This window comes from Pezoporus occidentalis, unplaced genomic scaffold (genome assembly GCF_034315485.1).
Source record: "Pezoporus occidentalis ecotype Australia unplaced genomic scaffold, CSIRO_AGI_Poc_V1 ctg63, whole genome shotgun sequence".
Lineage (NCBI taxonomy): Eukaryota > Metazoa > Chordata > Aves > Psittaciformes > Psittacidae > Pezoporus > Pezoporus occidentalis.
The window spans coordinates 7,440,249-7,467,734 of record NW_026915977.1 but is presented as its reverse complement, the minus strand read 5'-3'; the positions used below and the strand labels follow the sequence as shown (position 1 = coordinate 7,467,734).

The 27,486-nt window shown below is 43.5% G+C and overlaps 2 protein-coding genes and 1 long non-coding RNA gene across 3 annotated transcripts in view; 2 read left to right on the top strand and 1 right to left on the bottom strand.

Annotated features, from left to right (window-relative positions):
* Nucleotides 1-2,365, top strand: part of LOC134174848 (uncharacterized) — a 32,251-nt gene extending 29,886 nt beyond the window's left edge. Inside the window, exon 3 of the long non-coding RNA XR_009968809.1 lies at nucleotides 2,228-2,365. This is a non-coding gene — a long non-coding RNA (uncharacterized LOC134174848). The remainder of the gene's footprint in view (nucleotides 1-2,227) is intronic.
* Nucleotides 175-11,508, bottom strand: LOC134174846 (ras-like protein family member 11A-like). The gene is made up of 4 exons (XM_062640139.1): nucleotides 10,732-11,508; nucleotides 9,285-9,341; nucleotides 6,909-6,991; nucleotides 175-2,725 (listed from the first exon to the last, which is right to left on the bottom strand). Exons 1-4 carry the CDS (start codon nucleotides 10,874-10,876, stop codon nucleotides 2,258-2,260), a joined length of 753 nt encoding a protein of 250 aa, XP_062496123.1. The 5' UTR covers nucleotides 10,877-11,508; the 3' UTR covers nucleotides 175-2,257.
* Nucleotides 11,509-16,840: 5,332 nt separating this feature from the next.
* LOC134174814 (ubiquitin carboxyl-terminal hydrolase 12-like) overlaps nucleotides 16,841-27,486 on the top strand; it is a 29,993-nt gene continuing 19,347 nt past the window's right edge. Inside the window, exon 1 of the mRNA XM_062640079.1 lies at nucleotides 16,841-17,070. Coding sequence (XP_062496063.1) covers nucleotides 16,870-17,070 — 201 coding nt within the window. The 5' untranslated portion in view covers nucleotides 16,841-16,869. The remainder of the gene's footprint in view (nucleotides 17,071-27,486) is intronic.

Sequence of the window (27,486 nt, the reverse complement as noted above, 5' to 3'; positions counted from 1 at the left end):
GGCATTTTTTTCCCCACCAGTGCCACAGGAATGTGGGAATACTTACTTCTGTAGGAATACAAATGCAGGAATACATGTAGGGTGCATTAGATTGTAGAAGGAAAAATAGTATATTGTTAGTGTAGTTTAAGCAAGGAACATTTAAAGATGTGAGACATTTTGTACACTCTCAGGAAAGGCTCTGAATGTTTTTATTAATCACTATTGAAAATAAAACATTGAAAGGTTGGAAATCTGTTGAACATTTTTCCCCAACTAAGAAAGGATTAGGGCTGCAAGAGTAAGTTACAACCAAACTGAACAGCGAGAGCACTGAATTGTCTTAGGCTCTCATGAGAACAAAGGTTGTCAGCAAATTCTCTTTGGCAAATTTGGCCCCTGACACACAGGCTGGGATGGTAAAATTTTTAATTGCTATTCAAAATATGGATCATTTTTCTCAATGTAAACCATTTGCAGTTTGTGTGTGGCTCACACACTGCTCTATTTCATGTTACTCAATCTTCAGATTTAATATTTGCTATTAGTCATTTCAAATATCGAAATTCAGTGCTATTAAACACCATCCCAAAGTGCCTGCACTGAATAATGGCACTGTTCAAACATTGAACTGTTAAATAGCCTTAAGCTAAAGTAAAAATCCTCTGATATGTTTGAGTCCTTCATTGGATGATCTGACTTTCCTTTTCCCCTCCTACTACCAATTGAAACTAACTGCTAAAAAAGGTGCAGTCCTTTTGTGTGAAGAAGAGCAGTTTACGTCAATGAGAACACAAGCCATTCCCAGCTGACCAGCTGTGGAAAACAATAAATAAACCACAAAGTGAGCTGTAGATAGAGCAAATCCAGGTGATGAGGAAAATCCTGATGAGAGCTGTCTAATATAGGGACAAGAAAAATGTAAACCCCATTTTCAAGCCCTGAGCTGTGTAAATACTCATCAGACTCAATTTACATTTTCACTGCTTGTAATGAGTAAAAGGTTGATTTAGCTCAGTATTGCCAGCTGCAAGTGCAGCTGCGAGGATCTTTCTGTATCCATCAAACAAGGGTTTTCCCTCTGTTCTTGAGTGTAAATCATGGAGCTTTACTTCATTTCATGGGCCTGTGAATTGCTCGTATGGTGTGTTTAAAGCAAAGGTTGTTGCATCATGACTTTCACATGGTCCAACCCAGTTTCTTTCTACTCTCATCGAGCACAGAATGATGGATGTTTCACGTTGTTGTTATTGTTACCATAAAACCAGCCAGCTCACAGGATGCAGCTTGAAATCCCTTTGTACATGCTGAGATACAATGCAGTGGGATGCTGCCAGTGAAGTATGTGTGGATAGACCAGTTATTTGGATGCACTGCGAGGTATTGTGTAAAGTCTGGTCTTAAGGCAAATAACAAAATGATGAATTCCTGAAGCCACAGATTTTAGGCATCATAAATCCTTTTCTTCTTTTCCTTCAAAAAAAGAAGAATCTAATGAATTAAATATACTTTACATGAAGGTTTTCTTTCTCTAAAACAGCATCTTGAGCTTGAAATCTGCCTAGTTTGGAAAGGAAAAGTTCAACAGTTTTAGATCACCTCCTTGCTCTTGATGAATACAGTCCATATCCCTTTCAGAAACAGTCAATGTGTGCTTAAAGAAAAATAATCTGAAAAACATAGTGATTTTTAAACATCTCCCTTTAGAGACACTGTGAGGCTGAAGCTTACATCTGCACGAACCTCTCCCCACCTTGCTAACACCTTCTAAACTGCAATTTAAAGCTTTCAGTTACTACTTTTCACTATTTATGCTCTTCATTTACTTTTTGCCTTTATTTTCCAGTCTCGTGACTTAAGCAAATCTGGTCAATTTTGCTTGCTCAGTGTAGGTCACATCACTCTCCTCGTGTCTTGCGGTAGTTTCTTGCCTATGGGAATACAACCATCCCCCAGGGTAGTCACTTCTCTTAAAAATAGGATTTAATTGTTTCTATTAATAAAATCCACATTTTAAGCCTAAACTATTTGACTGTGTCCCTTTCAAAAGGAAATAATTTGGGACAATCTGGTTTTTAAATCACAGTTTCTTGCCCCAAAGAGCAAATTCTGTAAGTTCCTTTGCTGAATGTGTGCGGGGTTTGTACAGAAGATGTAAAGACAAACTGGAAGAGCCCCTCACGCAACCTGACTGCTGAATTGCAGCAATGCCCCCCATTACCAGCTTATTTTCTTGCCTGTTTTTCAGGGCTGTAGAAAGCAATTCCTGTTGGCTACATCAAAGTGTAGTGGCAGATTTCCCTTTGGAAGTGAGAGCCTGTTTCAAACGTCTCTTCAAGTCCTGCATATTTGGTGACTTGGGTCGCACAAGGTGGAGGCCTCTTCGCTTCTCTCCATTGCAGCTCCCGATCATCCTGCTGACCTCCTGGCATAGCTGCTGGAAGGCTTCATGCACTCCCTCACAGTTCTCTCGGGCTGAGACTTCATAGTAAGTACCTCCCAGTTCACTGGCCAGCTGGAGCCCTTCTTTGGAGGACACCTGCCTGGCTCGCAGGAGGTCTCCTTTGTTTGCCATCAGGAGCAGAGGGATGTTGGCATTTGGGTGGATCTTGCGGATGTGCTGGTGCAGGGGACGGATCACTCTGTAGCTCTCATAGTCTGTGATGGAGTAAACAAAAACGAAGCCATCTGCCCAGTAGATTGATCTGTTTATCTGCTCTTGGCAACATATGCTGTCAGTGTCATCCTGCCATCAGAACCAAGAGGTGTGAGGTTAGGAAACTGGGAATAGGGAGCAATCAGTCCTACAGCACTGCTATAGCTACTCAGAGCTGTGTTTCAAAGTGTGGCTGTTTCTAAATGTATGGGCAGAAACCTCTCTGACTGCCAGGGAATGTACCAGGGACAGGAGAAGTTTCCACTGTGCCAGTAACACATCACAAAGTAAGCAGTGGAGAGGTGTCAGAAAAATTGGTTGGAAAGAAGAGAACAGCCAAAATACTGATACTGAAAAGTCTGTTCTCTGTTCTATTGCACTAAACCACTGTGATAGAAACCCACATTTTTCTTGTGGATAAAATTGTGGTGGGCACAATAAGAGCATTATTAAATTCAGCAGGCCAGTAAAACTACTGCAAGTGAATGGTTGTCCCCCAAGTGGGGTTTTGGGGCTTTTTCCAAGTCTGTATTCAATGTCTCCATAGACAGAGGTTCTCACTGATGCTGATGAGGCCTAACAGGTTTTTCTACCAGATATTCAAAGACAGTTACTTCTAAAAGGCAATTTGTTACAAATAACCAGCTGCTGGGACTGAAAATGCTGTGAAACCTGGCTGCTCATTTACAGAGCAGCAATGGGTTTATATTATGTTTTGCTGGCCACATGTTTGTTCAGTCCATCACTGCTCCTACTCAGACAGCCATAACAATCACCAGCCTTGGGGATATAAAAGTGAACACAATACTGCTGGGGCTTGCAAAGAGATCAGATCACTTTTCAAGATGAAGCTATTTTCAGCTAATCCTTTGCTCTTTGTTATCCATGCTGGCGTGTAACCCAAGCAGATACGGAGATCCCTGCTGCAATTATTGCCTGTGTGCTCGCTTTGTGAGACCTGACTGTCAATATTACAGCTTTCTGGAACTTTGTCATTTCTTTTATATCCAACAAGGCAATAAGCGTCTTCAGTATTCAGCTCTGGAATAAGCTGCTAGGAATTAGAGCCTTTTGTGTATTTTAGGGGGGTTTATCATGAATACAGAGCCCAAGCTGTTATCATTACAGCTAAACTCTATTCAATAAATCTTCATCAAGTTCAGTAAGACTATTAGAACATAAGTTCCATTATCCATTTATCTATAGATATATATCTGCCATTCACATTATTTTGAACAGAACCTGTGTATGTTCAGCAACCTCCCAGAACAGGTCACTTTTATTTAGACACTAAATATGAATTAGAAAACCTGACTTCAGGAAGCAGAGGTAGAAAAGAATGAGTAAAACTGATCAGTTCTTTTATGGTTGATCAAACTGTGAAAAAAGGCTAGTGACAAGGCTCTTCTGTGAGAAGAAGGAAGCAGAATTTCTGAAGGCTCAGATTATAAATTACAGCTTTCAACAGGCATTCTGCTAATTGGAATGAATCATAGAACCACAGACTGGTTTGGGTTGAAGGGACCTTAAAGCTCATCCAGTTCCAACCCCCTGCCATGGGCAGGGTCACCTTCCACTAGAGCAGGTTGCTCCAAGCCACTGTGTACAACCTGGCCTTGAACACTGCCAGGGATGGGGCAGCCACAGCTTCTCTGGGCACCGTGTGCCAGGGCCTCAGCACCCTCACAGGGAAGAGGGTGAGACCTCATCTCAGTCTCCCCTCTGGCAGGTTAAAGCCATTCCCCCATGTCTTGTCCCTACAGGCCCTTGTCAAAAGTCTCTCTCCAGGTTTCTTGTAAGGCCCCTTAACTAACTGCCCACCTTGTCTATCTGACCTTTGCAAATATTTTAGTATTGCCTGTAAAGACACTACCTGGTAGCTCTATGCCCTTGCCAGCTCACAGTAACAGTAAATCCTGTTAGCAGCAAATTGTTTAACAGATGCCCTTATCACTCCTTTCCCTCCAAAACCCTCAAATCCCAAACCCCCTCAGGTTTGCACATGGAGTGAAGAGAGCTCATCACTAGCAGCCTTGTTTAAAAGATTACTAAGAGTGAACTCAAGCCAGGGCAGGGCAGGGCAGGCTGTGGGAAGAAGGGCAATTTGCACTGGTGGCATCTGGGCTGTATCCAAGCTGTGGATAATGAGCCACTCTCCATGTCCTTCAAGCCTCTTTTCACCAGCAAACTCCTTTCATGGGTAAAAAGAACTAATTGCTCTGGCAAGCGTTAGAAAATAGGTTTGGAGAAGGTATACGTTCAGGGAGCCCTAATGAGCTGGAATTCTCAGTTACCAGCTAGGCCCACCCAGGAGTGAGATGGATGGATAATCCCAAATGGAATGCTTTATTCAGGACAGTCAAAGGCTAATGGGCTACTTTTTAAATGGAAATCTCTGCTCCAGAATGAATTTTGAAACACACAGTCATTTGCAATGTATAGAGCAAGCAGCAATGATTCACTGAACAAAACCAGTGATCTGGTTGCTTCTGTTTCTGTCTTAAACATTAACATTTCCGGTGTGGCCACAACCCTGAGAGATTCCGCATGACTTCCTCCCAAAACACTGTGTTCAGGCTGCAAAGTGCAAGACACTCATTTAAGAATTTTAATAGAAAATCCAAACTATTCCCAGCTTTAACAAGCCCTGTTCAGGAGCAGACCCTTCAAAATGTTTCAGATAGAGCATTTGATGCAAACGGAGATACAGGCTAAGAGAAGTGTGTCTGGGAACTGGTGAAAGAGTGCAGACCTTTGACTGGGACAAAGAAAATGAAACTCCTTCCTAACCAAGTTAGGAAGGAAACTTAGAAAGTGTTTCTGACTGAGAAACCTCAGCTGTTGGCATCACTAAATTTTGTGGAGCTCTGGCTACAGTCACACAGTTATAGGGTACAGTCTTAATTAAAACAGGAAAATAAACATGTATCTGGTGTGAAAGAGGGAACTAAATTCTTTCACTCCCTCCTTTCTCCATGGGATAGAGCAGAGAGGGGATTCCCTTTGCAAAGCGTTTATCAGGCGGTCCCAATTGTGCCTAATCGCCACCCACAGCTTCTCTTTGCAGGTCCTCTCTAAGCAAGCTGGCATAGGGCCTTTGTACTGGTAAGTCCCACTTGAATATTTGGAGGACTTCCATAGCAGCTTTTGTTTGCTTTCAGTGTCCAGAGTAAAGGAGGGCTCCTCTCCTCTGCTCTTAGTCAAAGCTTCCCACTTGAATCTACTTCCAGTCGTCAGAGAAAATGGAAATGGAAACAGGCTGCGGGAGCTTTGCTTATCCTGTTCTGTAAACTCAGGGTGGAACAGTTGTAGAGCACAGAAATGAAGCCATCCACACATGGGTCTGTGTGGACAAAACAGGGTGGATAAGGTTGTCTAGGGCTAGCCTGAAAGAACACGGGAGAAGGTGGTGTTCCCATCCAGGCATATATGTGGCCAAGTCTGAGCTTAGACTGAGGTTAAGGCCAAACCTGCAAGTTTAGGTTTGATGGTGACAAGGGGATATCTAATTTTATCATGAAATCCCAGCTATTCTAGAAGAATTATTACTCTCATGAGATTTCCACCATTCACATAAACCCAGATTTCATTATTTCCTGCTGCTTTGACACTATTTTCATCCTCTTATTCTGCATTTGAAGCAAATCTTCCAGAAAAGACATCTTAATCTTAAACCCTGCTTGGAAAAATATTTCTAGAAGCAGATTCCTAGTCAAATATTAAATCTAGAATATGTAAAACACGGATAGAAAGAGGGTTGTAGGTCAATGCTAACACCTTAAAAATGAGGACTGCTTTTAAGAAAGACTAAGGAAAGCACTGGAAAGCCACCCTAGCTGGAAATGACAACTGCTGTGAGGCCCGTCCCCTTGGAAGAAACACCTTTCTAGAGAAGAGAGATTCTGGCCCCAGCTGGGCCTCTAAGCAGGTGAGTTTTCTGCCATGCAGGGCTAGAACCCATTTGACAGGAAATAAAACAACCAAGAAGTTGACAGAAGGGAGCCAGTTTATGATTTTACTGTTCTTTAGGCTTGGGATGCAGTGATATGTTTGAAATAGATTTGGTTTAATTTTGACTTACTTAAAGGAGCCAGATTAAACCTCTTCAAGGCTCATTTTGGTGGGTTTAAGGGACATCCATTACTCTTCTTTTGAATTTCAGCTCTGGTATTTTTCTGCTGCTAAATGGAGTTACTTACAGATGGAAGTGCTGGCAACAAGCAAGAGGCAATGACTGTGTTGTAAAGTACAATGCACTGAGCAGATGTTTTACCTCCAATGAAACAAAGGGAGTATCCTGCACCTGTAGAGAGATCTGTTCCCCATCTATGGTGAACTTTCTTGAATACAAAGCACCTGGTGGAAAAGTAACATCATTAGAGTCAGTGACTGTAACAAAGAAGAAAGAGTACATAAAGGTAAAATAGAACTGTTGAAACACACGTATTTGAGGCTTATGATTTGTAGGTGCTTATGGAAAAGCGCATGGCACCAGAGTGGTTGTGTGGCTGTTTGCTTATGTGAAATGGGTTTGTATTTGCTGTGTGGACGTTCTGAATGCATACCTAGGAGGGTAGCTGGGGAAGGTGGCACTTTGTGTAGAGTCAAATAGTAAAAGTGGATGTTTTCAGTCCACATTGTTAGCTTTTGAAATCTGGACTTCCTGTATTTCTAATCTCAACCCAAGACATTGAGGGGTTGTCTGTAAAAGGGGTGAGCTGTGTCCTAGTGCATTTTTCAGGAAGCTTTTAAGAAAGGGAAGCATTCTAGTTACAGACACAGGGTAAGTGACTCTATACAAATCACAAAGATGCTCTTTGGGATATACATAACCTTAGCAGTCAGAGTTTGGTTAAAATCCCCAAAGACTGGACACTTTGAATCTTATTAATCTGCATGACACATATTCAGAGCCAAGTGCTAGCTCAAAGCATCCAGGACTGACCCAGCTCTAATAAAACCATCACTATTCTGGGCATGAACTTTAGTTTGTTGCTGGAGTGTGGGTTAAGTGACAATGAAAACTTCATTAACTACCTGTGGTTGTGATAAGGACAGCTTCAGAGATTGAAGTCAGCATCAATTTTCTCTAGAACTTGATACAAGTCACATGGATATGTGAAGAAATGCTACAGCAACAGGTGCTGTGTGCAGCCTTTCAGCCTTGTCCAAGTGCAATTGTCACTGCTGCATCTAAAACAATGTATAGAGAAATCTCATCTCTTGGGGAGTAGGAAATTCAGAGTAACAGGGAGGTCAATTAGCGATGATAATGCCATCACCTCTGAAAATCATCTTTGGCTCAAGGAAAAAAGGTGGGTTTATTCCAGTGGAAAGGAGTCCGAGTTCAGAGAAACATTTGCAATATGAGGAAGTCTAAATGGCTGCATCTGAATCCAACATTATCACATTATGGTTTAACACTGACTCTGTGAGGTGATCTAACCCTTCTGGGATAATTTTTAAATCCTATTTTCAGCTGAAAAGATGGTACTGATCTATGGGAAGATGCTGCACTCCTGAACCAAGACCAGACAACATACTATTCCTACTCTGTAATGCATAGCAGCAAACAGAGCAGGTACTTCCAGACACTGAGTGTGCTCCGCCTGACAGCCAAGTGAAGGAGAAGCATGGTTGAATGATCACAAATACACTGCCACCTGCTTCCTATTTCTGGCATATTTATTTCTTCTACAGCATGGCTGTTGAGCTGGTAGCTTAATGAGAAAAGCATGTGGTTCCCAGCAATGTCTCTGGCAGCAATCCATTGTAAAGCTCAGAATTCTGACTTGATGTACAATCTCTCATAGAAGAGAAGAAGGAGAAGAAAGAGCAACAGTGCAGCCAACCATCAAGGTTACATAGGGTCAGTGAGAGGGAGCTGGAAGGAGGAGCTTTCAGGTTGTATTTCATCAGATAGGCAGAGATCAAAGGGTCTTTCACTGCCATCTCCTTTCCTAACTCATCATTCTAAGTTCAGCACATATATCCAAAGTGAAGCAATCACCCCTTTGTTTCCTGTTCTCCTTAACCTCAAAAATGTGAGGTGGTCTACATGTGGGATGTGCCAGTAGGTATGAGTACAGGGTACATGCAACATGGCCAGTACACTTGGCACTTGCTTAGAAGAGAGGCTGTGAATTAAACAGTTCACATTTACACCTCCTCTGAGGTGTTAGATTAAACAAAAAAATGCATGGTCATTTTACTTATCTTATAGAAAGAAGACTTCAATTTGGAAGTCTCCCTTGTCATAAAAGTCACCAAAAGTAAAAGGGAGTACACAGAAAAACATCTGAAGTGCCTTTTACGCACTTCGGAATTCCTCTGGCTTCCCTGGAGTTTCAAAGAGAGCTGTGTTGGGATTCCATGGTTTCGTCCATATGCAAGTTGTTCCTTGAGCCTGCATTTTAGTATAGGTATGTCCCCAAGCAAACCTTTTACTCTGATCCTTTTCCACCAAGCTGGAAAAAGCCCAGCTAACAGGATCATAAATAACGAGGCTTTGATTTATTGCTTTCATAGCTTGAGGCTATTAACTGAAAATATGCATCTTATGGACATATAACACAGCTTGGCTTTCCTGTAATATGCACCAGTCACACAATAGAGCAGATTTCAGTGCTGCAGTGCAAAGCAGACTCACCAGTGTTGGCCTCATAGTCTCCAATAAATCTCTTTGTGAGAAAGCGCACAACCAGGGCTGTAAAACAACGCAGAAAAGATGGGTCTTTAATGTGAACCAAAATCAATCTTTGCAGAACACGTGTCACATCTTACTGGAAGAGTTAGGATAATATGAAACCACATTAATCTTTGAATTGCTCACATATTACTCGGCAAATGCTTCTCTCAACACTCACAGAAGAGTATTTGGGGCCAGGCTGTGATACCTAACACAGAGTTTTTCACAGCTTGTACTGGAAATGACTCCCTAGACTGAGTGTCACTGTTCAATGTAGGACTGGGAGGTTGCTTTGTTGTGACTGCAGGTACAAGCCTGACCTCTGTTTTGACATGATTTGGAAAAAGAGTAACAAGCCAGGAAACTGAAACTAATCCAAATACCACACTTGAGACCTCTGTGTCATACACAAAGTGAGGCTGAGGGGTGTAATGGTTCTTCCCAGCCTTAAAACTGCTCACTCCTCCTCATGAAACCCATTAACGCAACCTAATCACATCCAGCAAACAAACTGCATGTGCTCTGCACACATGGGTTGTGCTGCAGCGCCCTGGGCCTTCCTATTCACCCTCCTTGCGCTGTTGGATTGGAAGAGTTTCCTTTTTCTTGCTCAATTTATAACACTTCAGATCCTGTTGTGGAAACAGTAACTTTTATTCCTGTAGTGCTTCATCTCAGCGGATTCCTAATCATTTGCAAAACCATTTAGTTAATAGCTAAATAAAAGGGGTTGTTCTGCAAACAACTCTATCACAGATTTAATTTAAAATAACACTTTTCTCACAGTGGATACCAGGTCACCTCTTTAGTACCCTTAAATCAAATTGACTTCAGAGCTCTCTTCAACACACTACTTAAACACGAGATCAAAATGCGGCTTCAAATCCAAAGCAACCAAACATTTTACTGAGCCCTGAGGAACCTCAGATGTAGTAAAACAGAATTAGCCTTAATAACACCTGAAATCAGGAACCATATATCCAAAGCAATAATTCTCACATTACCCTCTTCTCCTCTCCTCTCCTCTGGAGAATAATAAGGGAGACACATCTTGTATGCTGTTATTTATCTGCAGAGCATAAAACATTTACAACAGGAGAATAAAGACTGCGTTTGGGGGGTGTATAAATTTAGACATGGCTAAATAATTTGCACAGGACCAGGTAGGATCATTTGCGAGCACAGAGCTCCCAAGAGTGCTCTCTCCTCCTAACTGCCACCTCACGTTGGCTGCTCGCACAGACCTACAGCATATCTGCCTCACCCATTATTCAGCGCAGAAAAAACCCAAATCACTTACAGTGTTCAAGCTGCAACAGTTAATTCACAGGCTTGGGTCTATCTGAGCTGCAAACGAGCTTGTAAGTACAGCAGCAAGAGAAGCACAGTGCTACACCTGTGGACTTACCTGTCTTGCCAACGCTACTGCCGCCCAGCACCACGAGCTTGATGATTTTGTTAGGCACGCAGTCTAACACGGGATACTCGGGTATGGGGAGCAAGAGAAAGTTAGTAGAATACTGTGACATAGTATCCTGAGAGATGAGACGCATGCCAGGAAGGAGAGCTGCTCAACTCCTGCAGGACTTGGGGGAGGAAAGAAGGAAAACAGCTTCCCGGCGTCTGCTCTTGGCTGTATATCCTTGGACAGAGAAGCCTTCTCATTTCATTTAAGCAGTGTTCCTGAGGAATGTTAGCGCGGCCGGGCTCCTCTTCCCGATGCCTCTGCTCAGACAGCAACTTGGGAAAGCAAAAGGGAACTTTTTGATCAGCCCCCGTGAAAACTGACTCCTCCATTCCCCAGCCAATCACAAGTGAAGCCATGACATTCCTCCAGCCGGGCACCAGCGTGTGCCTCCATCCACCACCTCCCTGCTCCCTGCTTTATCTCTCGGCACTGCCTGTTTGCTGTCCCTTGGCTCTTTGCTAAAACGAGATTCTTGTGTTTCACAGTCACCACGGTGGTGTTTTCAGCGAGATACAGGCACCCCCCTGCCCTGCTCTAATTCCACTCTGAATAATCCCGTTCTGCCTGTCTACTTTGCATTTTCAATTGGCTCCAACTCCGTGCTCTGTTCTCCCTTTCCTATTGTGTCCTGCAGTTGGGCCCCTTCGGTGTGCTGAAGCTGATGGGACCCTCCAGGAAAACAAACACATTTCCTCCCCACACGCACACACACAGAGTTTTCAGGCAGCTGTGGGTTATTCCAGAATACCAGCTCACATATGTATCCTCCAGGATACATTTGATCTGCTGGTTTATACACATCGTTGGTCTTAATGGCCTGCTGGAATGTGGGTTAGCATTGGGCTGGGACATTGCAGTTTCTCCAAACATGGAAAAGTGAATTTAGAGCTGGCGACAGGCTTAGGAAGGACTCAGTATCCTTCAGAGGGGTAAGCCAGACAGAGGGAATGAAGAAAGAATGACTTCCATAGGAAAACTCCTCGTTGTTTGAAGACAGCTGGCGGCTGCAAGGTCTGTTGGGATGACAGCATGTAACCATACACTAGCTACAATCAGCTCTCAGTTCTCAAGGATAATGGGAAGAAAAAGGGAAGAGCAGTGGGGAGGGAATGACCCACATAAAGCAAAACTGCAAATAATATAAACCAGATGTAAATTCAACTATAGAAAATATAGTTGGAGCATTTATCTTTGACAAATGTCTCTAAAGAGGCTTGTGAGGGGCAGGAGCAGCTTTAGGCAGCAGTGGCAAGAGGTAAGTGTGGAGCAGGCAGCAACTTCTGAGACATGGACTCTGTCACGCTGTGTGGGAGCCCTGGTGTTAATGGGAAGTGGCACCACAAGCTAATCCACCCACAAAACATAAAGACCTGAGGATGCATATTTTACCATCTTCTGGATGCTTCTGGTAGGCAGAAGATAGGCATGGCTCATTGCATAGAGGCTGAAGCCATCAAAAGGGCCTTTTCTGCCCAGCTACTTTCACACCACTGCTTTCGATCACAGTATCCACATGAGTTCTCCCCAGCAGGTTTTAGTGCCCAGGGGTACGGTTCTGAACTAGCACAAGAGGAGGGGAAATCAGGTCAGGTCTCTGGATCACTGCCCCTTCCAAAAGCACTGGGGGCCAGGCTCTCAAACAGCCTCAATTTCCATGTCAGCATCACAGAGGATATGTTGAGTGTGAACTGGCTTTAGAAAAATCCAGCTTTGGTGCACAGCAGCCCAGTGAAATAAGCACAAAGTCAGAAGATTTATGGACATGTCACTTTTCTAAGGCTCTGTTTCCCCTGCAAAAACTACTTCTGAAGCAGTACTTGTGCAGAGTTGCTGTGTAAGCAAGAAGTGTTATTACTTTGACCACCATGACAATCAGCTGATGAAGAGGTGGAACAAAATGTCTGGAGGGCAGCGAAGCTCATTGTACTGGGGGGGGGGGGGGGGGGGGGGGGAGCCACCAGATCATGTGTCTTTTGGGACATGGCTTCTATGTGAATGGTTTTCAAATCTTCCAGTGTGAATTTGCTGCCTGATTTTGTCAAAGGCCCAAACACTGAAAAGCCTTTTCCAGGAAATGTCATTACCAGGATGCTTTAATCTCACACGAGTTTTGTAAGAACAGGCAAAATGAGAGGAGGAATGGGAAAACGCTCAAGAACTTGCGGTCAGTTAACAGGGCACTTTGTGAGCTGGACACATCATAAATTTTGGGATTAGCTAGCAGCAGTAACTGTCCACCTCAGTGTAGGATGTTGGAACCTGTGTTACCATTTGCTATTAAAAGCATATGTTAGTAATATAAAAGCATTCATCACAATAGTCGTCCCATAAAAACAAACAGGAAAATATCCATCAGCTTCTAGGTGGCCAGAAGAGTTTCAGCCCAGGGAAAAAAAGCCAGATAAGTTAAGCAAGATCATGGAGAATATTCTATATAAGCAAAGACATAGAGAGTAGGTTTGGATTAGACATCAGGAGGAAGTTCTTCCCCGTGAGGGTGCTGAGGCATTGGCACAGGGTGCCCAGAGAAGCTGTGGCTGCCCCATCCCTGGCAGTGTTCAAGGCCAGGTTGGACACAGGGGCTTGGAGCAAGCTGCTCTAGTGGAAGGTGTCCCTGCCTGTGGCAGGGGGCTGGAACTGGATGAGCTTTAAGGTCCCTTCAACCCAAACCATCCTACCATCCTATGATTCTATGATTCCTAGAAGAATACAGATCTGCTGGCTGGCTCCAAAACAGAAGCAACACAATCAACAGAAACACAAGTTAAAGTCCTTTTGGGTAACCAGATGTTGTGCCAGTAACGAGGAACTCCAGAAGGATCTCACAAAAGTGAGTGAGTGCACATAAAGTCAGCAGGTGAACAAGAGTTCCTGCAGTCATCACTGGCAGTTCACAATGTGTGAAACAGCAGCAAAAAGAGCCAACAAACTGTTTGGTATCCTTGGGAGGTGAATGGAGGAGACGTAGGCTAGGATTTTGCTGCTTAAACGAATTCTTGTAGCACAGCCTGCAGCTCTCTGCATCTCAGAGCCATGGTGGATGCTGTGAAGGTGCACGGTAAGGTACCAAAACTGATCATGGCTGTGGAGCAGCTGCTGCATGAGGAGAGGCTGGAGAAGCTGTTTACCATGTGCCTGTATGGATGGATGCTGGTGCTGACACAAGAAGGGAGATGTGTGGGGGCAGGAATGAAAGACCAATGGTGGAGGAAATGTTGAACTGCTTCTTTTGGCAGCTGTGATGGCTTCTGGTTGCTTAAAACAAATGGGAAAGCAGTTTTAGACTGCACCCTGGACGCAGACCAATCCATTTCCAGTTCTTTTACTAATATGGTTCAATCTAAATTCCTTATGCCCTAACCCAGGGTTAGCTTGTTCCTACTGTGAGCAGCAATCTCTGTCCAGGAAGAAGGGGGTTTAGTGACACTAAAAAAAAGCAGCATGTTCTCCAAAATCTTAAATCTATTCTCAAGCTCTTCCATCCCAAATCATAACTTTTAGTCTCTAAGCCTGAAAGAGTCAGGGTAAGATACAGAATCAAAGCCAGAGGTTTTCCTTATCTGATTCTCTAGGTTGTCAAAACAGGCTTTGCACTGAGTGAAACCACTCAGAAGGATTCACCCTATTTGAGATTGTATAACCCTTGGCATGTAGAGAAAGAGCTGTTTTGAGAAGAGATTTTCATTGTTTGTGCACAATGGACTTATATTTAGCTAAGAAACCCATGTTTTAAATTCAAATTCTCTTGGAGAAACAATAGCTTAAATTAAAGGGACCGTGTTTGCAAAACTCTGAGCAACTTCGAAAACATTTGGCAGATTCTGGACATTTCCCTGCCCACTCCTTGGGTTGCTCCATGCACAGATCTGCTCCTTTGCATGTTGCACAGAGATGATGCTATTTCCACACCAAATTTTGCACAGATTTCTTTACTGGCCTGTGTTGCTTTTGGCTATGGCTTTGATAAGATTTGCTATTTTTGTTGTTGTTGGCAGCCCTACACATCTTCAGAGATGGAGTTTTGTAAAAATAAAAATATTTGCCATTACCATAGTGCTTTTCATATAAGGATGTCAAATTGCCTTTAAAACTGGATATAATTGTTCCTCATCCACTTTACACAAGGAATAACAGATCAGCAACCTTGCTAAGACACCAATGTGTTAGGAAATGGTGATTCCCTTCTGCCTAGGGGAAAGAGTGATGGCAAAACTCCCACTTCTCACTGGTAAAAGTGATCTTTCCTCTAAAAGGCTGTTTGTACCAGTGATATTTGCCTTGAGTACCTCTCAGATGTTTCTGTAGAGCAAAGTGAGGTTGTGGTGCCATGGCTGGAGCACTACGGCTCCTTTCTGAGCAGAAGCACTAAATGTGGTGCTGGGGAAACACTGGTTGCTTGTCAGATGCTGTGATTAAACCCAAACTTGGTGGCTCATGTACACATCCCTGCTCCTGATGATCTTCCCAGCACCACCAGACTGATCTTTGAGGCTTTGTCTGACCATCTTTGCTCCACATTGCAAACTTGGGGCCCAAAGGCCAGCTCTTCTTGTAAATAAAAGTAGGGGTTTAAACACCCTTTTGCTCCCAATAACTAAATAGGTGGGAAAGGCAAATAAAAACCATATTTTAGGGATAGATTGGAATGGGATGTGCTTTGGGAGCCAGCCCTTCTCTGTGGGCTTGGGATTTCACCTTGTGTGGAGCTTGATCACGGGGATAATGTGTCAAAAATGCTTCAGCAGCAACCTCAGAAGATATTGCCTGGGGACAAGACTGCTGTTTTAGCACCATAATTGTACCCAGCACAGAGTTGTTCTGCTCCTGAGGCCAAAGGGAAAGGAAGTGTCCTCAGATGCTATTGTGACAGCCACGATAAATCATATTTGATCCTATTTTGGGATGTAAGGGAGACAACCGTTTAAATATATAGTTCAGTTTGGTTAAACATGGCACAAATTCCTCTATTTCTGGATTTCCTGTCCCTAATTTTGTCACATTGCTCTTCATGGAAACCCCTTAAGGATTTCTTTTTGAGGTTTCTGAATCCTCTCCCTCGGGAGCCTGTAGTAGATGACGTGGAAAGTACAATGTGTGTAAGAGAACATCGCTGCGGGCAAGCAACTCAAATAGAATGGAAACATCTTGGTCTCATAAGAAGAGTTTGTGCTTTGGAAACTGAACTATCCTCCCTTCCCCACTGATATTCCCACAAGGTCAGGGCTGGAGTAAGGGGCAGCATGTGGAAACAGTTCCATTGCTGCTGTGTGCACAGCATGGGTAGAGGGTGTCCAGCCACGTCCATCAGCACTGTTCCATTTATAGTAAAAATGAGAACCCTCCTTCCAGGTTTGACACTATTCAGTAGCTCTGATCCTCCTGATGACAAACATTTCTACCCATCCCTGGCTTCCCAAGGGATATTTTCCTATGCTTTTGGTTTTGGTATGCACTGTGTGAAGTGCTATATGGCAACTCTGCAACATTTCTCACCCTTTTTCCTCTGGGTTTACAATAGATGCTGTTGTCATTCGTAGCGCTGTGCTCTGAAAGAGCCTTTTTTTGTGATTCTGCTGAAACAGGGACGCGTGGTGCAGAACAACAAAGGATTACTTGGTGCCAAACCACTGTCCCACTCCATCATCGCCTTTGGTGTCATCACAGCCCTTTCGTGGGTGCTCACAACCACTGAGAAGACTCTCGGGGGACACAGAGCTCCAGCGTTCACATGAGGTGTTTCAGTGCTCCGGGGTGGCCATAGTTTGCCTTGCTGGATGGTTTAGTGATGTCCCCCAGCTCCATGCCGTGAGAACGATGCCTTCGTCCAGTTTCACATGCAGCACCCATCCCACCAAGGCACTATTCCACCTCCATGGGCCAAGGGAATTGGAGCACGAATCAGAGTACATCTGGTCCCACCATCCCCAGAGCTGCATGGACCAGGGTCCCGGAAAGCAGCAGTAACGCTGCGGGAGGCCTTGAACAGCACAACGCCGCGAGAGCCCCTCGTAGGGTCCCACCGTCCGGGTCCGAGGAATGACGCGCGGGGAAGGCGCAGCCCTGCGCGGGGGGAACAAAATGCCTCGGGGAACCCTCGTAGCGCGGCGCAGGGCGCACCCCGCGCCGTTTGCGAGCCGCACCGGCGGCGCCCGGCCCCATTTGGAGGTTGCGCCACCTGCCGCTGTCAGTTGGGCGGCCGCGTCCCAACATGGCGCCGGCGGCGTCGGGCGGATGGAAATACTGATGACGGTCCGGAGACTCGCCTCCATCTGTACCATGGTGAGCCCCGCGGCCGCACGGCCGCTGCCGCCCCGCCGGGCCCGGGGGAGCGCCGGGGACAGCTGGCGAGGGGCTCCACCGCCCGACCTATCTGTCCCGGCCCCGCGCTGAGGGGCTGAGAAGGGCCCGGCGCGGGCGGGCGCAGGAAGAGACAGTAAAAGTGGTTAAAAAGCGGGTTTATGGGAGCCGCCGCCGGCCGACCGCGTACCGGGGGGCTGCGGGAGCTTGGGGGGCGCCCCACTGCCCGCACCCCGCTTCTCCTCCGTGAAGGCGCGGCCGGGCCGCAGCAGGGAACGGGGCGGCCTCGGGGCTGTGCCGGGCAGCGGGAGGGAGGTGTTGGGTGGTAGCTGGAGCAGGGAGGGGTACGGAGTAAGGAGAGATTCGGGGTCAGGAGGGGTTGGGAGTCAGGAGGCCCCAGTCCCAGGTGGGTAAGGGCGGCTGGGGGCACACGGGGCTCTGCGGGAAGAAGTGCCCATAGTGTGTGAGCTGCCTGCCTCATGCAGAAGCGTGTCTGGGGCAGGTGGGTGCCTTCCTCCAGAGCGAGAGGAGGTGAGGGTGTTGTCGAGCCTTATCTCTTCCTGCCTCAGCTCACAGTGGTTAGCTGTGTTAACCAGGCTCTGGTTAGAGGTGGTTATACTAGTCTATAAAAGCTCTGCAATCATCTTGTATGGCTGCATATAACAGGGTATCATCGATGTTGGCAGTGGAAATACAGTGAGAGGGAGACTGATAATTGCATGATTATGCAGAATCTGTAATGAAGGTACATTGCTATGTAGAGGCTGGTGAGTGGTTTGTCTGGCACTGAAACACTGACTCATAGTAAAATACGGCATCTTGTTAACAATGTGCCATCCAAACATTTCACAGGGATTCTTACTGTAAGGAGTTCAGTCAGTGTGGGCTGTAACAGGGGTTTGAATTGCTGAAATCCAACACCAATTCAGGATAAAATTCAGTTTTAATAGTTTGGTTTTCACAGTCCCACATCTCAGTTGCTCCAAGTGGTCAAACTTCAGTTTCAGATCTCATCTGAAACAGGCAAAGAGCAGGCTGCAGTGTCAAAGGAGCTCTGGTGTACCAGCATGCTGAAACTGACTTCATTGTGTGTAAAGGGCACAGGGGTTTTCTATTTCTGTACCACATTTGGGGCTGGGTTTGATTAACTTGATTTGGGTTTGATAACTTGAGGTCCAGCTGAAGTGAACCATCGTGGTGCTGTACAAAGCTGCGTGTTTGGAGTTTCACAGTAATACTCTTAACAGGAGAGGTTAATTTTATTTTGCCTTTTAATGTGCGGCAATAGGCACCTGATCTTCGAGCTCTTGGTGTTGCAGAAGACTTCCCAGCGCTCCACACTTCCCAAATCTCCCTAGATTTTCTCTTTTTTTTCCAACGTAACTTGTATTTTTTCATTGCCCATCACAAACACAGGTGAAATTAAGTTCATGAGAAGGTATCTAAATCAAGACTTTGTTGTGGAGTTCTGCACCCCAGAGGCAAGTCATTGACTCTATCACATATAATATTTTGGAAGCGCTCCTGAGATCAGCTCACTGAGCCTCAGATTAACAGGGCAAACATAAGGCAGTGCATTTTCCTCTGAGCATATAGCCAAACCTGAGTGCAGCCATCCTGCTGCTTGTGATATGGTTTTAGAGCCTTAGCTGTACATACTCAATCTTGGATTCAGTTTTGGTCCTGTGCTTACCTTAGTTTTGGTTGGGGTGGTAGATGAAAGCTAATCAGACACTTGCACCCTACTCATGTCCCTTCTGTAGTACAGTGTTCTTTTCAAGAGGAGTCTTTTCACAGTGCTGCAGCTCTGGGGGAGCAGGCTCTCCTGACTCTGTTTCAAGTGGAGAACTTACTGCTTCACTTCTCTGCAGAAAACAGTCCTGCTAGTACTAACTGTAGGAAACTTGCCTCTAATTTTCTTCAATAGCCATTTAATCAAATGCTGCGGAGTTGTTTCAGCATTGGTGTTTTAGGTGTGTGTATTGCTGAGCTAAAATTACTGTCAGTCTTACCATTTTTTTCCTTCAGCTAACTCAGGAGAATTAAGGTCTGGGTATTACAGTTTAAAATTGTATCAGTTTATTTCCATCTACTTCAGTTAATATCCAGTAGGTCAAAGTACTGTTTGCTTTGTCATAATGCAAACACAAAAACCCTAAATCTTCTTTATGAAAACATTAGATTACATTAACAAATTCCCTCTGGGAAACTACTTTCTTCAGAATAATGTTCATATGTAGTGATTGTAGAGCACTTAATATTTGTGGTTTTTTTTTTAGTAAAATACACAGTTTTTACCAGCAATTCAAGTCATCATTTATGCTTCAGGCTGGAAATGGAAGCACAGGTTTGACATCCTCAAACCCTTCATTCAGTCAGCAGCACCATCAGGGATGGGTGTTTCTGTTTCTGACATTCCACTCTTCTGTAGTATCTCTTTAAAAATGAAATTCACTGCCTGAACTCATTAGTAGACAGTCATGGAATAATAATTTCAATGATATCCCCCTCCTTGAAGTAACTTCCAGGGTTTTGTAGGTTGGATCAGCTCTCTGTGCCTCATGATCGTTGTGTTTCCTTGATGTGAGCACCATCCCCTTTTCAGCGATTGTGTAATGTTCATGTGGCAACTACAGCCTTGCAAAGGGTGGAAACTCACAGGAGAACGCTTGTGCACTTGCATGTGATTCATTGCTTGGTAAGGCTGCTGGAACCATATGGCAGGACACATCCATAACCAAGAGCTGCCAACCAGAGCTGTGGTTCTCTGCTCTGTCCTTTGACTTAATTTTGTTTCGCAGGCCTTATCTGTATTGTAGACTCCAGGATTTTCTTGTTTTCTTTTTGGAAGCAACTGCAGAATTAACTGGGGGAGTGAAACAGAAACCACTCTTGAGGCACTTTGTTCCCCTTGATGAAAAACGCATAGCTCCTGTTCCAAAAATATTTGGAAGTGATATCCTTGTAGTTCTGTGGAATACGCATGGTCACAGACAGATGCAAATCCTCTCTTGACTGAGGAGGGAGAGCAAGGAGGGGTGAATTTCCATGGTCTGACTGTATCACCTAATGCAGGATGTGCCTGCTGAGGCAGTCGGTTGTAGACCTGAGTTTTGAGTCGGGAGTCAGAGGTTTTTTGTTGCTTTAACAATAACTTCTTTTTGTGGTTGCAGAAGGAAAGCAGAGCACTAGAATGGAGCAAGGTGTGAAGCTGTTTCCTCTCTGACAGCTTATTTTGTGAAAAGTCCGTAGTAAGCTGGTAGCAGAAACATTGGTGTTCCTTGGTAGGCTAATTAGGAACACTTCCCCTAGATTCATGTCTCATTGTTTGCTAAACCAGTAAGACATGCCCAAAGAGCTCAAATCCAGGATACAAATTGGTGGCAGTCTTACTGTACCTCTCTGAATCAGGACGGCCTGGATATAATTACTAACTTCAGTGCTAGAGATGACTGAATCATTTGTAAGTAATACATTTCCATTTGCCACTTGAGTAACTTACACTTTTGAGTCCAAGCAGAGCTTTCCTGTCAGAGAGGTATGGTGTTTGGCTTACTGCTGTTTCACCTGTGCTTGTAGAACTTTGTTTTAGCTTTTTTTTGAGAAATAGCATTTATAGCTGGGAAGATATCACTGAGGAAGTGGAAAGGTAGATAAAGGTAGAGCTAGCTAAGCAGATTTCTGTTTCCAGCTCTTTCTTGGTTCTTTTGTAAAGCTGAAGGAAACAAATATTCATCTTTGCACTTAAAACCCAGCTGGAGAATAACCTGCTTTGTTTTAGGGGGGAAAAATATGCATAACTCTTTGCAAACAGTTGAGTAGGTTACTTCATGCAAGGTTCTTCCATGTGCTGTTTGTGCTCTAGTTTAATACTCATTTGTGATGGGTAGTTACTGATGTGTTCTCTTGATTTTGAACTTGTAGCAATTTTGGAGATGTGAGCCTGGGCAGTGCAGCCAGCCTGCACTTAACTGCCGCTTCATGGGGGGGGTGCACAGGTTTCCTTTGAATGATGCTTAGGATTTTACAGCATCCACTTCCTCACTTTTTGCAGTATTGTTCCTCCACTACTTGATGTGTGAAATTCGGGATAAAATCTTGGATATTTTTGGATATTTTACAGGGTAACCTGTATAAAATAACCTGAGAGCTATACTAGGAAGACCTCCACTCTTATGTGTGTTACTAGGTCACCTGAGAGAAACCCAAGGTCAGGAGAAATCTTGTGGAGCTCTTCTCAGGTGGATGAACCAGCTGTGATCATGTTGGTGATCTCTGAGACAGTGGCTAAGAAGTGGGAAATAGGTCGCTTACAGGACCACATTAGAAAGGTTGAGGCTCAAAGCAGGTAGTGCCTGTACTTCCTTTAATCCAGCATCTTTTCCATCTGTGCTCTTTACTGGAGCCTAGCTTTACTATCTAATTTTATAGGGCATAAAATTCCAGAATTTCACAAGTGTATGACCTGCTTTGCCTTTGTGAGGCACAGATCCTGTGGACCTTGCAAGACCAGCTCCTGATTGAATAAACAGTTTACAAAGCATTCTGTATTAATTTATTTAAACCCACTCTAATTAAGGCTTCAGGTTTTACACACTTCATGGTAGTAAACCGATTGTGAAATACTGCATTTCCTGCTTTCACTGTGGTCTCCCTGATACTGGCAGGAGCTGGAGTGCTCTGTAAGAATGACTGTGCAGATAAGGTTCTTATTTGGAAGTGTGGAGTCTTGAGAAGCCTGTGACACTGTTATACCTGCTCCTTTCAAGATTATCAGTTTGTTTTGCCTGTGTAAGCATGGTAAGTGCTAGAATCCAAAGTTCAATTTACCATAATTTGTTATGCCTGGAATGGCAGCCTTCCTGGGTGCGTGAAAAGGATAATTTCATACCCTAAATCACAGTGAGTGATAGCTGAGCTGCCAGCTCTCTGTATCTCACCTCAGTGCTACACAGCAAGGCATTTTCAAAGGTGGGGAAGGAACATCTAATTCTGTGTTTAGGAAACCATGACGGTGTGTTCTGTGAACTTCCAGAAGTATGACCCCAGCTCTGCTCCTTTCTGCACTCCCCCACATGGTGATTTTCACAGTCCAGAAGCTGGAACTATTATCACAGCTAATACAGCAAAGTAAGTGCAGGCAGACTTTATGAAATGTATCATCTCATTCAGATCTCTTTCCTGAAAGGTTTTAAATAGCTCTGGCTTGGCCAGCTTGTTCTTTATTCCCCCATCTTGGGTGTTTTTGGTTTAGTTTGCTCACTCTTTAAATACCAGTTTTCAGTTATGCAGTATATTTAACTAGCTCTTCTCATCTTGAAGGCTGCATGATGGTGTCCTTTGAGGCCTTTCTGTGCCACTTGAAAGCTGCTTTCTCGCTCTTTTTTGAATGCTAGATCTTATGCTTCTCTAACTTCTTAAAAAGAAAGAGTTGAGTGAATAATTAGAGACTTCATATACCAGATATGTTCTGGGCACTGCTATATCTCCTAGATATCTTTCCCTTTTTTGCCTTTCTTTAAGGAAAATGTCTTTTGCAGGCAGGTCCATGTGTGTGCTCAGTGAGAAGAAGCTGGTTCCAATCCAAAGGCTGAGTTAGTGTTGAGCCCAAGCTAGTATATCATAAGGGATTTTGATTTCAACAGGCTGTTCTCTCAACATGCTCTGCAGCTTCTGAGCTTGCAGCTGTAATGGAAGTTGAGAGAGATCCTAAGTTGCAATGCTTTGATTACTGTGTTTGAACTGAATGGTATTAATTGCAATAGCAGAAGGATAAAAGACTTGTGTAAAAAGCATGTAATGGGGAAATTAATATTTTGCACTGAACTAAAACAACCCAGCCTTTCTTCAAGGAGAAATTACTGTATCTTCAGATATCTATGGATTGTACGGAGAGTGTTTTACATTAACTGATTCTCTCTAGCTTGTTAAGAGTAATCTGCTGATATTAGTCTTGTGTGTATTTTAGATTGGGCTAAAGCAGCTGAAGTGTATAGACAAGTGTAGGAAACCACAGCTTAAACATTATAAATGAACAGATAGGATTTTTCCTAGAGCAGTAATATACATCCAGATTTTAAGTGTTCTCTTCTGAAAATCTGCTGTCTACAAATGAACTGTAAATAGAGCATCTCGCATCTTGGAGCATCCCAAAATAAGCACAGCAAGGACTTACTCAGACTTTTTGTAGATTTTGTCAGGAACATTAGTATTAAAAAAAGAAAGTGCAAGTTTGTGATTGTGTATTTTGAAAAGATGAGAAGAGCTTCATGGTTCTAGTTATTTCCTCCTCTTGTACTTCAAGCAACTGCTTCATCCTCTTGGCATTTAAAAAACTCAGTAGCATTTGTCTGAGGAGTGCACTGTCTGCTTAGGTGTGTCTGAATTTCCGTGTCCTTCTAAGTAATCAAACCAGTCTCTAGTGTTTTGTCTCATAATGTTGTGCTAGTCATGAATGGTTAGAAAGCCAGTGACAGTCTGCTGTTGCATGGATGCTCCTGTGTAATTTCAAAAACACTGTGATGAGAGCAATCAGAAATGCTGCTTATGTTGTAGCCTTCTTTAATGACTATTTTAATGGTAATGTTTTTTGTATCTTCACTTACAATCCCTCTTCTTTTATCATAGTTTCTTCTTGTTTTCTTACTGTGCCACTTTTTGTCTTCAGCCTGTCCCATGACTGTCACACATCCCCCTCTACAGTTTAGAAAGTACACCCAGTTGCTAATAGGTAGTGACTGTGCTAATGTGAGGTACTCCACCATCAGTGAAAGCAGATGAGACTAGCACCCTGCAAACGGTGTGAGACAGCTGCCTGTGACCTCCTCATGTGCTCTCTAATCCTTGAGAGACTTGCAGCTTCCCAGTGATAAATGCCATGAACTACTTGGCTTCCCCTCACCAGATTGCAAGGCTGTTGCAGACAGGACAGTGGGATCTTCCCACTTGTAACCCTTTCCCCATCATCCACTTTGTGCGTTTTTTGGTTTTTTTTTTCCCTCATTTTACAGTTTCAGTGCCTCTCTGCTCCCTGTTTGCTCAGGCAGCTTTACAGCATTGACCTGATTCTTTTTGACAGGAGCTCCCAATAACAGCAGGAATACTGACCTAGTGTCGTGCTAATTTTAGTCCTTTTCTTACTGAAGCTGTAGCAGCTCCATGCTCATAAGGTCTGCTCACATGCTTATCAAGATAGCATGACATTGCTTTTAAAACCATTCCAGCGTCTGCAGAGTTACCTTCGTAGCAGCAAAAAGTAGATCCTTATAAATGGAAGTGTGAATTCCTCCAAAGTGTGAAAGTGTTAGTTCAGGGTAAAAAAATCAATAAAGTTACTTAGTCTGTAATAATATCCCACTTACTCTCAGCTAAGTTTTGCAGGGGATCAGGATTTCACTGGGACTTGGTAAAATTCATAGTAGTAAAAAGGGAGAAGTTGTAAGTTGAAGCAAGATCCGTGTGGATGCCGGACATGTGGAATGCTCTCATTAGCTGACCGTAGTTCGTGCTCTGAGCTATGTAGTTGTCACTAATAACTCCCAGCTCTTCTTCTGTTCAGCGACAGTTTCAGAAGAACTCTAGCTCTGAGCTTTAATAGAATTTTGTCTGTAAAGCTACTTATGTACAGCGAGTAGAGAAGTGATAACTTCATCTTCCAACAGTAATTTCTTCTTATGACTCTTGTCAGATAAGTGAACATAATCTATAAGCTATTTTTCTGTGAGAATAATTACAAATTCATATGCTTTCAAGGGCATAGAAGTATTTGAACCCTGGAAGCTGTTGATACGTTTCCAGTTTCTGAAATCTATTAAATTTAGACCAGGAAAATACTCATCATCTTTGCAGAAATAGTCGCAAACTGCAGAATTTGTAAGAGACCATAATGCTGAAGCATATTTCTTTATCTCGTTCTGGTGACACAATGAATTAGCAGTGTAATCTGGCTAAGAAACAGAAGTCTACTGCTGTTTTTTCTACTTGCATAGCGTATCGAAATGGAAATGAATCTTTAAGACTTTTCTACTGAGCAAAAAACCTCATAGCTTACAAGTTGGAGTACTTGATATATCTCAACCCTGGTTTTGATGGGTTCCTCAGTTAAAACTTCAGCTGTACTGTGGGATCACTTCATCTGCCATGACTTGGTTAGGCAGCTACCCCAGGAGAGAGTTTGAAATTGGTCTTTTTGCATTCCTTTTTATTTTAGCATCCCTTTTTGCTTTACCAAACTCAACAAAACTTGTCTTAGGGATGTTTTGTTGGTGTTAGGATTGAGTAAAACCAGTATTTACCCTAACTTCCCTGTATGTGCTGTTGGTACCTCACTGAGTCGGTATGCAAAATGGAGGAAAATTTCATAGGATTTGGAAAGGGACCTCAGTGACCATCTGGCCCAACCTTGAGTGTTTTTGTTTGCATATGGTTTTCTTTGTCATTTCTGATGGGAATCAGTGAGCACAAGTGTTCCTGGGTAGGTCCCTTTTTAATTAGCTATATACATAAAGAAAATCACTGCAGCTATCAGAAAATACTTTACTGTTGGTCTTTTGGGGTCTTTTTGATGGCAACTCACGTGGGCCAGGCAGCTTTCCATTTTCTATCTGACTACTAGTGCCAGAGCTGCAGAAACCCACCGAGCTGAGTATGCTGGCCCTGGATTCAGCATCAGTTCTGCTGGCGGGGGTGTGAGCGGAACAGGGAAGCTCTTGGGAAGTGCAGCCAACCTCCACAACAACATTTTAAGTCCCAGTAATTTCTAGAAGATTAGAAATCCTCATTACCAGTTGCTGAAACTTGATTTGTTACCTCCCCCACCACGGTGGAAGTGATAAATTCTCATCTCTCCAAGTCTAATTATATAAGTAAACCAGTATTACCACTGTAGTTAAAGGAGGGGGATGTTTCCTCCATGGGTAGTTGTGTTGCCTACATAAATTGGTGTTTTGTTCCTGCTCACATTGCTGCAGACAGAAAGTTTTACCATCTCTTCCTGAGCCAGACTAGCAAAGCAGTGTCTTGAGAACATTTCCTTCTTATTTGCAAATTCAGTTGCAAAGATTGTGGACTGTGAGTAGCTGAATTTGACTCCAGTTCTGCAGCCCTACTCACAAGCTCATCATCTATTTCCATCCTGAAACATGACCAGTTTGTGCTGTCACCCTTTTTTTTCCCTTCCATCCTTGTTGCCTGGTGTAGTGTGGTTCTCCTGGACATTCACTTCATGATAAATCACTCTGTACTGTTTGCAGTGTAATTACTTTATCATGGTATGCCAGGCATGCGCATAGTCCAGAGCTTCTTCAGTATGTTATGTGTTATTTAATTTGCAAGTTTGCATCTTCACAACTGTTTGAGTAGTTTGTGAGCTTTGATTCCTCCCACAGTCACTTTGAGTCTTGTTTTGTTTTTTTTTTTATGGTTTTGGGATGCTAATTTCAAATGTTCTCTGACAAGAAACTTCAGAACCATTGCAACCGAATGTCAGGTTAAATGCAGCTTCTAGGGCAGGTTGACTTGAACTTTAGCATTTAATTTATAAAAGAAGCCTTCATAGTTTTATCTGCCCCTGCAGTTAAGTTCCCAAATTTACAAAGTCTGGGCCGTAGATGCAAGGAAGCCCTTAAAAGAAAGACTCATGTAAGCTGTGAAGTTAATGGGTAGATACATGAGGAATACAGGCTGGTGGTTTAGCTGAGTTACGGCTCCCACTAGTTTGTGGGAGATTATTAATTTCTTGATAGCATAGTTTGATTAAAAATTAAAACTCTTATGCCTTTATTTTTTTGTTCAGGTATTTATTCCACATGTTGCCTTGCAGAATGGAGCATTAAGGTTGTCTAGTTTCACTAGTTCTGTAAGTTGTGGTACCTGCCTTAGTTGTCTGTTTCTCTGGTGTTTCTATAATACAGTACCAGATATCAGGGAGGAGTTGAGAAGAGTCCAGAGAAATTTAATCTGAGCTTCATAAGCCTGCAGATTTTACGTATATCCCTTCCTTAATCTCAAAGTATGCAGAATGTCAGAGCAAAGGAACCTCATTTAGCACTCGGCTCTGATTTCAAGACCAAAAGCTTTTCAAAACCTGTGGCTTTTACAAAGCATGTACGTTATAGTTGCCTGCTGGGGTGTTAGCCAAAGTCAGTGCTGCTCAGAACAACGTAAGTGAAGAGACCTGTATCAGCAGTTCTTCCTCATAGGTCTATACCTATGCCTAGATTTGCTTTGTTTTTTTTTTTGTGGGAGATAGTAGAGAGAAAAAGAGGTACTTGGAAGCAGGGAATAGCTGTTAGGAAACAAATGAGAGGAGCTGCTTGAGCTGGCGCTGCTGCCTCGAAAAATATCTGTGTAATTGCTGCTTGCAAAGAGTCTTGCTTGTAAATCTGTCAGCACCTAGTG

Bases quoted from the DNA above. Each gene is read 5' to 3' on its own strand.
- LOC134174846 (XM_062640139.1), bottom strand. From the start codon at position 10,876: ATGCGTCTCATCTCTCAGGATACTATGTCACAGTATTCTACTAACTTT. The intron at 6,992-9,284 runs GTGAGTCTGCTT...CTTTTCCACCAG, and splicing joins AGACTATGAGGCCAACACTG to GTGCTTTGTATTCAAGAAAG. The intron at 2,726-6,908 runs GTAAAACATCTG...TTCTGATGGCAG, and splicing joins CTCCCTTTGTTTCATTGGAG to GATGACACTGACAGCATATG.